General features: G+C 44.5%; 1 protein-coding gene across 1 annotated transcript in view; it reads left to right on the plus strand.

Moving 5' to 3' along the window:
* marchf5 (membrane-associated ring finger (C3HC4) 5) overlaps window positions 1-14291 on the plus strand; it is an 80699-nt gene that overhangs the window by 41790 nt on the left and 24618 nt on the right. The window contains 2 exon segments of the mRNA XM_034101170.2: window positions 9394-9557; window positions 9560-9629. Of these exon segments, the coding sequence (XP_033957061.1) occupies window positions 9394-9557; window positions 9560-9629 (234 nt within the window).

Consider the following 14291-nt stretch of genomic DNA (forward strand, 5'->3'; position numbering starts at 1 on the left):
AGTGTTTGTCTGTAACCTTCCTCTGAGAGCTGATTATTGGCTGCTTACTGGGTATTTGTGAGTGGCCTTTCCTTTTTCTATTCAAGGTCATAGTAATGTCCTCAAATGTCCCCATATTCATATTCAAGAGGACATATTCTGCTCATTTTCATGAGATATCAGTATGTAGCGTCTCCACTGTGACATGTCTCCTTGCTTCATGTTCAAAAAGCTCTTTATTTTCTCATACTGCCCGCACCTCTTTTCACCCTCTCTCTGAAACCAGAACCAGTCTGCGCTGATTGGTCAGCTCTGTTGTGATTGGTCAACCCCTTAGAGATGTCTTGCCCCCTAGCCTTTCACGTACAAAGTGCTGGAGCACTAGCCAATAGAAGAGGGAGTGTTACACAGTGATGTCATTATGTTAGTAATGCGAGTAAATATAGTCCAATGGAGGCGTTTCAGGCAGGGTGGGAGGGAGTGTGTGGGAGAGAAACTCCCTCTGGTGGGAACTTTGGGATTGTAGCCTTTGGAAACCATTTACATGCACACAAACCTATATAACACACTACAGGAAAAACATAATAGAGCCCCTTTAAACTCTTTTGAAGTCATGATTTTTAGACATGTTCTGCCACATCATTATGTCGTTATTCTGAGCCTGCTCTTCTTTCTAACAGCCAAAGAGGAATGGTGGCTTAGAAGGTCAAATGTTTACAATCATCAGCGCCAGACTCCCACTCCTTAGTTTGTGTTTCTTTGTAATGTGTTCCAACCCTCGAGAGGTTTGGCCAAAAGCAACACAATGTCATAATGGATGGGCCAGTGGTTTATTTTGAAAGAGAGCTTCCTCTTTACTGCGGCTGAATGTCTGAGTGATGGCAGCCTGAGGGAACGATGCAGCAGACTGCTCACTTATATAGGGCGTTATACGGGCAACCAGAGGCTTGTGTTACCTTTGGTTTAGCCACATCTGACTGGCTGTCTCTCAGAGAGGTGTGTCTCTTAACGTTTACTTCCTCAGAAATCAGTATATATATCTTGTGCAAATACAAATGTCTAGTAAGGCATAACGTTAGAGTGCAGTTGAGCTTTGGAGATGAGATTGTATTTATGAATAATCGTGTTATACCACTAGAAAGCATTCGAATTGTGAAACGAGCAACTTTTTACGTGGAGAAGGGGCGACCCTGTTGCTCTGGTTGACGTATTAACTATGACGACAGTGAATGGTTGGACATAAAATTAAAAAAGATTTAAAGATAAATAAAACATAAATGATAATAAAACCACTCAACTGTTGAGTCTCTGTTAACAAAAATTAACATGTTTTGATTTCATTTGGCTTACCCCAAAATGTTCCCACACGGTAATTCAGTAAACATGTTTTATCAATGTGTCTTACCATTAATGAAAACGTGACATTATAGAGCGGTGCAGGAATGAGGTCTGAATGAGAATAAATGTTTTTTAGAACATGTTTTGACATAAAACACGGATCAGGACAGGAAGTTGAGCAACATTGAGTTATAAGGACAGCCTGTTCAGTTTCCTGAAGTCTCATCCACCTGGAGAGTGTTTTCCCTCGTCCCCTTCAAAAGTGGTTTGACGCAAGGGAACAGAGCGATGGTGGATGTGTCTGGGAGAGAGAATAGGTCACGGGAGAGAGCTGGAGGAGCAGCTGGAGGAGAAGAGTGGAGTGCAGAAAAACCGTGAAATTGCGGCTGTCCTCGAGTGTTTCCCTGTGACTAAAACATCACGTCGTTAGAAGTCTGTGATAGTGATAATCCTACATAATATGGAACAGGATGTGCCTCAGACCTCATCACCACATGCAAAGGTGGCATGCTGATTTGCAAGATGTCCGCCTTGGGTCAGCTTAATTTGCATAGTACTTGGTCTGAGGACATTTGATTACTTGGTGTTACCATACTATGACACTTTTGGTAGAGCTTTTTAAATTAAATGTCCTTTACTGTGCTTTAATTGTTTGCAAATGTGACTAGAAAAAATCCCTACTTTAAATCTTACTTGTGCCATCTGAAAATGTCTAGGTCTCTAGCTGCAGGATACCTTCAAAGTTAGCAGGAGGAGTATAGTGTTGTCACTTTTGCTGCAGTGTTCCTTTCCCTTTGTTTGTTCTTAGTCATATAGATGTATAATGCTGCCTATGCTTCCTTGTTTATTACTCCATGTGTTTATTTCAGAGGCTTGGCTTCAAAAGCTGTTTTATTTGCAGCAGCTTTAATTAGCTGTTTAAATAATAGCAATTTCACAGTTTGATGACAGCTTTTAATATGAGTGACTGAGGCAGAGCTGTGGACAGGTAGAGCCCATCACTGGAACGGGCATTACTGGTGTTTGCCTCCCAGGGTGTGGTCTCTGTGTTCTGCCGAATCAGACTGGGGTTGGTTTGAGCCACAGATCACCCTTTCTATTAACCCGGGGGTTTTGATGATCTTTGCTGTCTTATGGCACGGGAGATACAACAGATAGCAGCAGCCCACAAAGGGCCTTTGTCCATACAGGCATGTCTCTCTTAGTTAGCACCATATCTCTTTTCCATGCGTTTCTATTTGAAAAATCCAACTTTTCAATAAAGCGCTGGTGACTCTACTTTAGAAATTGAAGGAGAAACTTGCTTTTGGGCGTAACTTTCAAACAGAAACTATGTTGACGAAGACTGGAAATCTTATTTGTGGGGAGGGTAGTGTGGCAGCAGAGACTGAATTATGCTGCCAGTCAGTGTTGTACTTGTATGTGCAGTGTTGTACTTGTATGTGCTGCAAACGGTTGTATCTGCTACTCTTCTCTTTGTATAGCCCGTTCGTTCACACGAGGCCGTAACGGAACCGCGGAAACGGACCCCGCAAACGATAATGGGTCCCAAGGTGGATAGATCTGCAACCGGAACGCTCTGGGGGGCCAAACGGCTCTGTGTGTACGCCCCAGGCCTGGCCTGTTAAGAGGCCTGCTGGCCTGAGGATTTTTTTTTAATGTATATATTGTGAACGCAACGCTGCGCAAATGTGGGTCTGACTCTGCCTCACAGAGGGTGACTGGCTGTCTACATGATGTGGCCTGCCGACATGGCCACTTTCATACAGATCATACTAATGCCCTTGATTGGTCTCCTTGTGTGTCTTTCAAGCTCGGGAGGGTGTGTGTGTATATGTGTGGCGCGAGCGAGTGAGTGAGATAAAGCGCGCGCACCGGTTACATGTATTGTTGTTGTTAGCATCTGGTGCTAGCTAGCTGCGCTAACGGATATCAGGAGATTTTTCAACAACAAGGTGGAGGGAGAGGTTCTCTCCTGTCAGACTGAGAGACTGATAACCTCAGCTTCAGGTGAGGTAAAGGACTCTGAGTGTGTTAGATAGTTAACTTAGTCTAAGTTATCCCGTGGGTCTCAAACGGTTTGGTCACCATTTATGTAAACACATATTTCCATTTGAGGGGGGAGTGATTAGTAAAATATGCATGAATAATAATAAAAAAAAACGTTAACTAGGTGAAAAAAGGCAAGATAAACTATTAAACATTGTTGAGAGCTAAAACTAGTCCTTTGCTTCTGCCTCAAAGAGGAGCAGGGGCAGAGGAGGGAGACAGGTAAGAGGCTGGTTCAAGGAGCACACCACACACTCACAACTATAAATGAACCAAAACAAATAAATAAACAAGTTTTCAATGTTTTTTCATATTGGATATTGGTATGTTATTGGTTATGGCCATGTTCTTATGATTTTATGATTATTTAAATGTATACAGGTATGTTTCATGTGGGTGTAGTCTCTTTATTTACCACCCCCTCAAGTGCACCAGATTGATGCATTTAAGTCCAACATTTAAAAAAAAAAAGATCTTACCGGGGGGGCATGCCCCCGGACCACCCTATAGGATTTGAGGTCCACCCCCACTTAAAATATGTTACATAGGTTCCTAAATAGATTTGCACATGTTTTTAAATAGTAACCCATGTCCATATGTTTATTTTTGGGTAGTAGATTTAGAGGGCTATCACTACAGGCAGCAACGCTGTAAAAATTGACAAATAAATCCAGCAAAATGGCACAAAAAACTGGTAGTGGCCTGGCTGGGTGTATAATTCCCCGCCTGATTTATTGTCCCAGTCCGGCCCTGGTACGCCCTATATACGATCATTTCCTGATAACGATGAAGCCATAGCCCCACCTCTCCCCACCTCTGCTGCTCACTGCTGAAGCATGGTCAGTAGCTACTGCTGATAGTGCTACTGACCATGCTACAGATGTTAGTGCAACATCAACAGCTCCTCTACCATAACCATCAGCAACAAGTGGACATGGAGAATTACATGAACTACATGTTGCTCAATCCACCGTGGGGCATAAACAGAAGGGCAACCATGCTCGGGGGTCTTCTTCACTGCTTTTAGTGTATTTTGTGGCAGAAGTTACAGCGCCACTTACAGGCCCGGCATATGTACTACAGCCTCTCCAGCGCTCCCGAGCGGTCTCGTGTGAACGGAAGATTTGTTGATATCGTATTCGGTTCGTTTGTGTTTCGTATGCGTTTGTGTGTAAATGGGGTCTTATAGTGTACCGAGTGGTGAAGCTTTTTGCTGCTCAAGGTTAAAAAACAATGCAAAGTAGCGCATGTAGATTAGGGGTGTGTCTTTAACTCGAAAGCAGTGGTATGTTAAGATATCATTTTATAAAAAGCACTGGGAGCGGTTCTTTTTCTTTTTTGCTGGCACCTTTTTGCCAGAAAAAGACACTATGTGGACACAGGACCAACGAGTAGAGTAATATGCTGTGCTGGCTGTATTCCCACCAGCACCTGCAGCAGAGCCAAGCCAGCCCATCATGCTCATTTGGCCAGGAATATAACTCAGAGGACGGCGTGTCCTTGCTGCTCCTTCCCTTCAGAGTGTAAACAAAGCAGCTGGAGCACCGGCCCACGACTAAGGAGTTGCACTTGCACTTTTCACCTCTCTTCTTCACTTCTCCCTCCTCCCTTCTTTTTAATTATCTTAATTATGAAATCTGCTGCCAGTGGCTGAAAGGAATTGCTCTGCTCTCCATCCTGCCAGCAGCCACAAAGGGCAACCCTGGTCCCCCTGGAAGTGATGGTGTAATGCTTAGGCAGGGAGAAGACGGAAGAGATTCAGACTCTGTCATCACACTATGCTCAAACTATGCGAGATCAATCCAAGTGGCAAGTCTGTCAAAATGAGCTCTGGAGAGCATCACAAAGGCTGGAAGTGGATGACAGAGAGATTCTGTGTTTATAAAAACTTTAAATAAAATGTCTGATATTTCCGATGTGTGTCTCGAAAGGGGCCTAATGCTTCGGTTTGCTTTTGCTTCCTAGTTGCTAGGAGAAGTGTTTTTTAGCATGAACTGCTCCAATGCTGTGCTGACCTGGCTTCTAAACTGGAAGCCTTTTTAGAGTAAATGTACTCAGCTGCGAAAATAGGTGCACAGCCAACAGTGGCTGAATTCATCTTGTGGGAAGTACTTATGGGTAACAGAGTCACGGGGGCCTAGCTGCTCAAACAGCTAAAGGTCTTATAAAAAACCCATAACCCCAAAATATCCACAGTTATTTTAGAAAGATGCTGCTATTTCTACACTTGTTGTGTTAGCTAATAGACATTTTGGCACTTTCTCCCTCGTCTTGAAGTCAATGTCTTAGGTTTGATGCCGGAAATAAGGTCTGAGGTTTACACAAGCATAAGAGGTTTTCACATTTCACTCGTGAACTTCTTAAGCTTTTAATTGTATTTTAAAATGGTAGTTGCTAACAAGACTAAATAAGACTACTAAAGGTCATCACACTGAACATTAGCAGCCTTTAGCTAAGCGGTGTTGACATGAAGTCACTCGGTTGTCATGTAGTTTGTTTAAAGTCCAATGGCTATTTACTTCTGACCATTGCATTTACGCTTCATCATTCAATCATAAAGTGGTGTTAATATGTGGAGATCATCCTGCTGAACAAAATATGTCGGTATCACAAATGTTTTTGTTAAAGATCTTATTTTCTGCAATATTTTGAAAGCGTCATCACATTACATTACATTAGGGGTGTAACGGTTCACAAACATTTCGGTTCGGTACGTACCTCGGTTTTTAGGTCACGGTTCGGTTCGTTTTCGGTACAGCAGAAAAAATTATCACAAAACATAAAATATTTTTTGGGTTTTTTTAATTATTATTACTGTGAATAATGTATTCACTCAAATAAATAAAATATAATAAAACAAACATTAAGGTGCAGCATTTCGATGAACTGAAATAATCTGTATTTGAACTGTAGTGTACTAGTACCTAAGCAGCCAGTTTGACTAGGACTAGCTTGTCATTGTATTTTCATGTTTTTATAAAGAAAAATGAACTTGTCCACATTGCTTGCCGAAAGGGCAGATCAGCTGGCACTAACAATTAGTGGTGCATCGGGCCGATAATTATCGGTCCGATATTAAGAATTATGACGTCATCCCGATAAACCCGATAAGAGTATTAATAGCCCCGATAATATACAATATATTTTTTGGGTAAAAAAATAAAAAATACTGCGGTGTGGGTGGATTGGGATTAGGGGCGCTTGTTTTTCACTCCTCCCGTTTTGCCAGTACTGTGGTATTAGTGGTTTAGGAAGAGGGGAGTTTTTACAAATCCAGCGCTCCCTAACTCATGCCTGGCTGTGACGTAAATGGTGTGCGGCCGTGAAGCCAGGACAGTAAACAAACATGTCGTCGGTAGTATGGGACTATTTCAAAGTTTCAGAGTTAGATAGTTCGCTTGCTATTTGTATTAACACATGCAATGCAGAAGTTCCACGAGGAGGGAAGAAGGCAACGAGCTATAATACTTCAACCTGATTAGTCACCTGAAACATCGCCATGGCTACGATGGTGTGTTAACAGCGTACGAAGACGCCTGCGCTGCTAAACTAGCGGCGAATCCAAAGCCAGCTGCAAAGGCACCGGGGCCTTTTTTACCTATCGACGAGGCTTTTGAAAAAGCAAGAACTTTTTTGGGCAAATAAATATGGTCACTTTGAAGAGTCAACTGTTCTTGGCTTTGTTTTGTTCTTAGTAGTAATGCTCATGTCATTTGCTCACTACTAGTCTTTTTTTTACCACCAGGTGTGCAAAAACTACAGGTACATTTAATATATATATTAGGGCTGTCAGTCGATTAAAAATATTTAATCGCAAATTAATCGCACATTTTTATCTGTTCTAAATGTACCTTAGAGGGCTATTTTTCAAGTTTTTAATACTCTTATCAACATATGAGAGGACAAATAGGCTTTATGCAAATGTTTATCATTTGAACAATGACAAATATTCTCATGAATATTAAACACAACAACCTCTGAACATTACAAATATCTGCCTCAATTCAACCTGGAAACTCTCTCATACGTGTGTGTGTGTGTGTGTGTGTGTGTGTGTGTGTGTGTGTGTGTGTGTGTGTGTGTGTGTGTGTGTGTGGTGTGTGTGTGTGTGTGTGTGTGTGTGTGTGTGGGTGTGTGTGTGTGTGTGTGTGTGTGTGTGTGTGTGTGTGTGTGTGTGTGGGGGCATATGCTCGAACGGGAGCTGCCTGGACGCTGTCATGTTGCGCGCACTATCCGTGCTGAGTGTGCAATGTCCCACTGTCTGGCTACCTGCATAAAGTCAAGTTGTCGGCGAAATGTCGCTCCTCTGTTTTCATTTAAACAGCTCCTGATATCCGTTAGCGCAGCTAGCTAGCACCAGATGCTAACAACAACAATACACGTTAGGTCTCTCCCGGTCCTCCCAATGGCCAGTCAGGGCCTGCCGGTGAGCGTGGAAGTGTGGTCTGCAGCAAGCGGGCGGCAGGAGCGGGGCTGTCAGCATCAGCTTGTAGATGGTATTTTAAACTCGATGCACTCTGAAACTACGGGACGGCCGAGGACAAAAAATGCACATGCGTTAATCGCGTTAAAGTAATTAGTGGCGTTAATTTTTTTTTCTTTAGCGCGTTATTAACGCGTTAACTTGACAGCCCTAATATATATTATATTATTATCAGTTATCGGTATCGGTCTTGAGAAGCAGGAAGTTATCGGTTTCAAAAAACCAACATCGTGCATCCCTACTAACAATGTCTCCTGCCGTGGAGAACACCCTCTCGGTAGGGACAGAGGTAGCAGATACAGCCAGGTAGCGCTTTGCTAACATGGCAACATAAGGATATTTGGCGTTTGTAATAGCTTTGGCTCGGTCTGAACTTTTTGCGAGTGGTGGAGGCTTACATGCTAGTGGTAGGGTGACCAGATCCCAACAAACCAAATGTGGGACAAGGAGTATGGTTGTGTGGGACAATGTGGGACAATGTGGGACACCCTCTCAACAGCACCCCCCAACCCCCGGAAAAAAACCCGTAACACATATATAACAGAGCAGAAAGTGAAGTCAAAATGCAGTTTTTTAATAAAGAAAAGTAAACTAAGGCTAACCAAGGCAGCAGGCATTATTCACTTCAAGTGTTTAGAAATGCATCTTCTTAATTCAACTAGTGTATTACCTGTACAAGTAGGCACAACATAAACACCTGTGGCCACTAACGGTCATAATTTCTCAGCTTTGTTTCAAGACCCGCATCAGAAAGCTTTTAAATGGTGGTACTTCTCCAGTTGGTCTACCTGCTCTTCACGTAGCTCTGCATGTCGTCGTTTAGGTGCTTTCTGGAGATAGGCACTCCTCAATCCACTCCTCCATAGTAAGACCCCCCGGAGGTCGAAGTTAATCTTAAATGTTTCCATTTTATGCTTTGTAAGTTTGTTCCGTAACGGAAGAAATGTTTGCTTTAAAAGTAGCACACTTCATGATGTCAAACCTTGGGAAGTATCTAGATATCCCTGCCCTAATGCCAAAGGAACTGCACACTGAATATGTTTTGCCGTTTGATGTCTATCTGGACCGCTGCGTAAAAAGAAGGGTTTCTGCCCCGTTACTTCTCCGCTGCTTTCTTGTTCCAGTATGAAAAGCAAACTGCAGGCAGTTTGCTTTCAGCCCAACGGTATACTGTTTTTCTCAGAAGCGGAGGGATACTGACTTGTTGTGAAAAGTAACTTACAATTCTACCCGTGGTATACGCTCAGTATATCACGGCTAAGGACCAATCAGATTGCTTGATTTGACTTGTCCGTTTTATAATGCGACATATTTTGCTTAATATTTGGAGTACAAAAAACAATCCTGAATATCATTAGAAAGCTAGGAATCCCCTCTTTCCAACTGTGTATACAACTCAAAATGTGTCTTCGGGTCAATGCGACTGATTTCGATGGAGATTCCTCTCAAAGTCTCATCAACTGGAACACAACTGCTCTGTAGTTATTTGTTAATACTTAAAGGAAAACATAATGCAAAATGGGTTTAATGCTACCAATTTTTTGTATCTCTTGTCCTAATCCCACCTGTTTTCAGGAGCTGCTGGGTGTGCTTCGCCACAGACGAGGACGACCGCACAGCAGAGTGGGTGCGCCCGTGTCGCTGCCGCGGCTCCACCAAGTGGGTCCACCAGTCCTGTCTGCAGCGCTGGGTGGACGAGAAGCAGCGGGGGGAAACAGCACGGCACGTGTGGCCTGCCCACAATGCAACGCTGAATACCTCATCGTCTTTCCCAAACTGGGTATGTTGCATCTCACACAGAATACAACTGAGACTTACTGATCAGTGAGCACGGTTTAATAGCCACACATTTCAAAGCAAGGTGTCTGAGCTCCTTTTGTCTTCTTTTGAAATGTTGTGTAGAGCCTTTTGGGGATTTACAGGGAGCTGTGTGAAGTCTGATACATTGCTTGAAGCTAGAGGCTGAGGCTACATTAGCTGCTACTAGCATAATCAGTAGTTGAAGTGTTATAATAATATATTATAGTATATAATAAAAGTACTTAGTTCAGCTCTAACTTTTAACAAAAACAATGTAAACAAATATTTAATATTTGAAAAGATCATGTTTCAAAGGTTATTCATATTTTGGTTTTCAAAAGTCGAATCTATAAAATAACACGCAGTAAAAAAACACAGCGAATTTAAAGTGCAATATGGCCCAGAAAAAAATACTCAAGTAATGCACACGTACCTAAAAAGTACTTAAGTATGGTACTTGTGTAATGTACTTTACACCCACTGAAATATGGGAGTGCAACGCTAAATTAGCTTAGTAAACAACAAACGACACCTGTCTGCTGGTTTGAAATAATAATAACTCTAAAATGAATCAGTTGTACTGAAAAACATTGATCACTAATTGTCCACCTGTTAACATTAAAGCCTGACTATAGAGCACATTCCATGTAAACAGACGGCTCCAGCTCCTCTTTGAGGGCTGTTGGCTACTGTACTCAGAGAGCTATTCTGTTTGTCCTGCCTGAGTGCATGTTTATTTACTCTGCAGCCAGCATATGTTCTGAGGTGATCTGGGTAAATATTTCCTTTCAGTCTGAAGAGAAACAGAAGGGCCCTCACCCAGGTCCTGACTGACTGACTGACCAGCAGCAGTTTAAAGAAAGAGGCTGCCTCAATTATCCTGACACAAGAGAGTGACTATGGCTTAAAATGTTCCCAAACACAAGCTTTGACTCATTGAGTGAATATACAGACCTCGGCTTATTTGCCCTTTTGTTGTATTTTGCAGTGGCAGGAAATATTCCAGGGACAGCAGCAAGAATAATTGAATATCTTTTGTTGAAGTTTTACAGCCAAATGCCAAAACTTGGACATATGCTATATATAGTTGTCACTAATGGCGCATTTCCACTACAGGGCCTCGCTCGGTATGGCTAGGCCTTGTTAGGACTGGCTCACTTTATGCTGCGTTTCCATTACAGTTTAGTAGCTGGGGCAGTAACTATAGTAACGCAGTGTAGGCGGAGCCGTGACGTCAATGTGAACACAAAAGCAACATCAGCCGTTAGCTCTTAGCACTCAGAGCTCACAGCTCTTCATATCTGTTCAGAAACTAGACAAAAGTTGAACAAGTACAAACCACAGACTGTCTGTGTCATGGCGAATACAGTCGCTGGTTTATTTAATTCATGGTTTTTACTAATCAGTATGTTGTTACTTCGGCATCATTTTGAAACGTGTATTACAATTAAATCACGGTCAAATATGTTCATTTTGTTGTAGTTTGCCAGCGATTCTCTCTCTCTAGTTGAGCATACTCAGCCCTACTCAGCCTGGTTGTTGGCCCCCTAAGAACCCTCGATTTTATGGGCCAAAAAACTGTGAAAATAGTACCCGCTAGGGATGGGAACGATTAATCGAATATTCGAAATTATTCAGGTATTCGAATAATTATTCATGTATTCGAATATGAGTTTACGTGTAGTTCGGGTGAACTGGGAACGTCTGGAGGAGGCCCAAGTTCAGGAGGCCCAAGTCAGGAGGCCTTCAACTCACACCTCCGGCGAGCTTTTTCGGGCATTCCTGTGGAGGATAGGGACATTGAACCAGAGGTGGTCGGTGTTTCAAAGCCTCTATTGCCGAAGCCGCGGCGGGGAGCTGTGGTCTCAAGGTCCTAGGTGCCTCAAGGGGCGGTAACCCTCGAAACCTCCTGTTGGACACCGGTGGTCAGGGAAGAGCCGTCCGACTGAAAGAAGGAGGCCTTCAGGGATTTGTTATCCCGGGGGACTCCCGAGGCAGTTGCAAGGTACCGACAGTCCCGAAGGGCAGCAGCCTCATCCGTGGCCGAGGCAAGCAGCGGGTGGTGGGGAGAAGTTCAGAGAAGACATGGAGAAGGACTTTCGGGCGGCCACCAAAGTTGTTCTGGAAAACTGTCCGACACCTCAGGAGGGGAAGCAGGGAACCATCCAAGCTGTGTACAGTAAGGATGGGACGTTGTTGACCTCAACTGATGGAGTGTTGGGGCGTTGGAAGGAACACTTTGAGGAACTCCTGAACCCGACACTCCGCCCTCTATGGTAGAGGCAGAGCTGGAGTATGACGGGGGATCAACACCAATCTCCCGGGGGGAGGTCACTGAGGTCGTCAAACAACTCCACAGTGGCAAAGCCCCGGGGGTGGATGAGATCCGCCCGGAAATGCTGAAGGCTCTGGGTGTTGAGGGACTGTCATGTTTTGACACGTCTCATCAACGTTGCGTGGAAGTCGGAAACAGTACCGAAGAGTGGCAGACCGGGGTTGGTGGTCCCCCTTTTCAAAAAGGGGGATCAGAGGGTGTGTGCCAATTACAGAGGCATCACACTACTCAGCCTCCCGATATGACACGGAGTGTTGCACACCGAAACCTACTGATTTCAACACTACAACTATAGACGTCGAGATATTATTATTGCTGAATATTAAATGAAGGTACAGTTTATTTGAATACGTTTGTTTACGACGTGGGTAGCATGAGACAACAACCGGAACTACCAGAAATGAAACCAGCCGTGAAGTTTTTCCTGTCTTGAGTATGATTACAGCGTTCAAAACCATATTAAATGAAAAGTCATGAAAGAGATAACGAGGAGAAAAGGCGTGTTTAGTTATATATGTAATGTACAATGTCTGAGTCCTCTGTTATGCTCAACAACGAACAACGAACACAGCATAACACAGCAGATCGGGCAGAGTTGCAGATCGGGCAGAGTTGCAGATCGGGGAGTCACAGGCAATGTGGCTGAGTTTTGAGCGCGTTCTGGAAAGTGAGAGAGTAAGCTACTACGTCCCTTAAAGCAAAACAAATCTGCGGAGTCTAGAAATGTTTTAAAATCGCGATTTTTTGGTTCAGCCATTTCACAACCCTAGGAAAGTAAAAATGCAAATTAATCGTGAAAACCGAAAAAATCGCCCAGCCCTAACTCAGGGCCATCCAATCTCTGTACTCTCAAAGCGAGAGCTGTGTCCGGGTCCTCGGCAGTAAGTCGGACCCATTTCCGGTGAGGGTTGGCCTCCGCCAGGGCTGCGCTTTGTCACCAATCCTGTTTGTAATATACATGGATCGGATTTCGAGGCGTAGTCGTGGGGGGGGGGGTCTGCGATTCGGTGGACTAAGGATTGCACCACTGCTTTTTGCAGATGATGTGGTTCTAATGGCTTCATCGGTCTGCGACCTTCAGCACTCACTGGATCGGTTCGCAACCGAGTGTGAAGCGGCTGGGATGAGGATCAGCACCTCCAAATCTGAGGCCATGGTTCTCAGCAGGAACCGATGGACTGTCCACTCCAAGTAGGGAATGAGTCCTTACCCCAAGTGAAGGAGTTCAAGTATCTCGGGGTCTTGTTCTCGAGTGAGGGAACAATGGAGCGTGAGATGGGCCGGAGAATCGGAGCAGCAGGAGCGGTTACTGCAGTTGCTTTACCGCACCGTTGTGACGAAAAGGGAGCTGAGCCAGAAGGCAAAGCTCTCTGTCTACCGGGCCATTTTCGTTCCTACCCTCACCTATGGTCATGAAGGATGGGTCATGACCGAAAGAACGAGATCGCGGATACAAGCAGCCGAGATGGGTTTTCTCCGCCGGGTGGCTGGTGTCTCCCTTAGGGATAAAGTGAGAAGATCGGTCATCAGGGAGGGACTCGGAGTTGAGCCGCTCCTCCTTCGCGTCGAAAGGAGCCAGTTGAGGTGGTTCGGGCACCTAGTTAGGATGCCACCTGGGCGCCTCCCTAGGGAGGTGTTCCAGGCACGTCCAGCTGGGAAGAGACCAAGGGGTAGACCTAGGACCAGGTGGAGGGATTATATCTCTTCGCTGGCCTGGGAGCGCCTTGGGATCCCCCAGTCAGAGCTGGTTGATGTCGCCAGGGAAAAGAAAGTTTGGGGCTCTCTGCTGGAACTGCTACCCCCGCGACCCGACCACGATAAGCGGGAGAAGATGGATGGATGGATGGATGGATGGATGGAATATGAGTTATGAATATTTTTATTAATCATTACAAAAAAAATTGGGAGTGATGCCTAAGTTGATTACATATTATCAAATTGAATAATTCAATGTATATATATACGACTGTGCCATAGCTAAATGTGTTAGGTGACGTCTTAAGGTGTGTTTTGCTCCGCTCACCGGTCCCTCACAGCGGGCAGAGCTGCAGGTGCTGATCTATCTCTCTCGTGTCCGGTTATACTTCACTCGCGTTTATGTCCAAATCCATCAGATCTAGCTGGTTCTAGCCAATGATACGGCTGCTGCCCCTCCCTACACGCAGATCACGCAGACTCAAACCTCATCTTAGGCCCAAATGTGGCGCAAATGAGCTCCGCAGCCGTTGCGAGGTTCCGGCGCTAACAGTTCATGTGCGTGCTCCCCCGCCCCCTGTCAACACTCGCGACACATGAGTGGCCAGCCTA

Source organism: Pseudochaenichthys georgianus, chromosome 15 (assembly GCF_902827115.2).
Source record: "Pseudochaenichthys georgianus chromosome 15, fPseGeo1.2, whole genome shotgun sequence".
In the NCBI taxonomy this organism is placed as follows: domain Eukaryota; kingdom Metazoa; phylum Chordata; class Actinopteri; order Perciformes; family Channichthyidae; genus Pseudochaenichthys; species Pseudochaenichthys georgianus.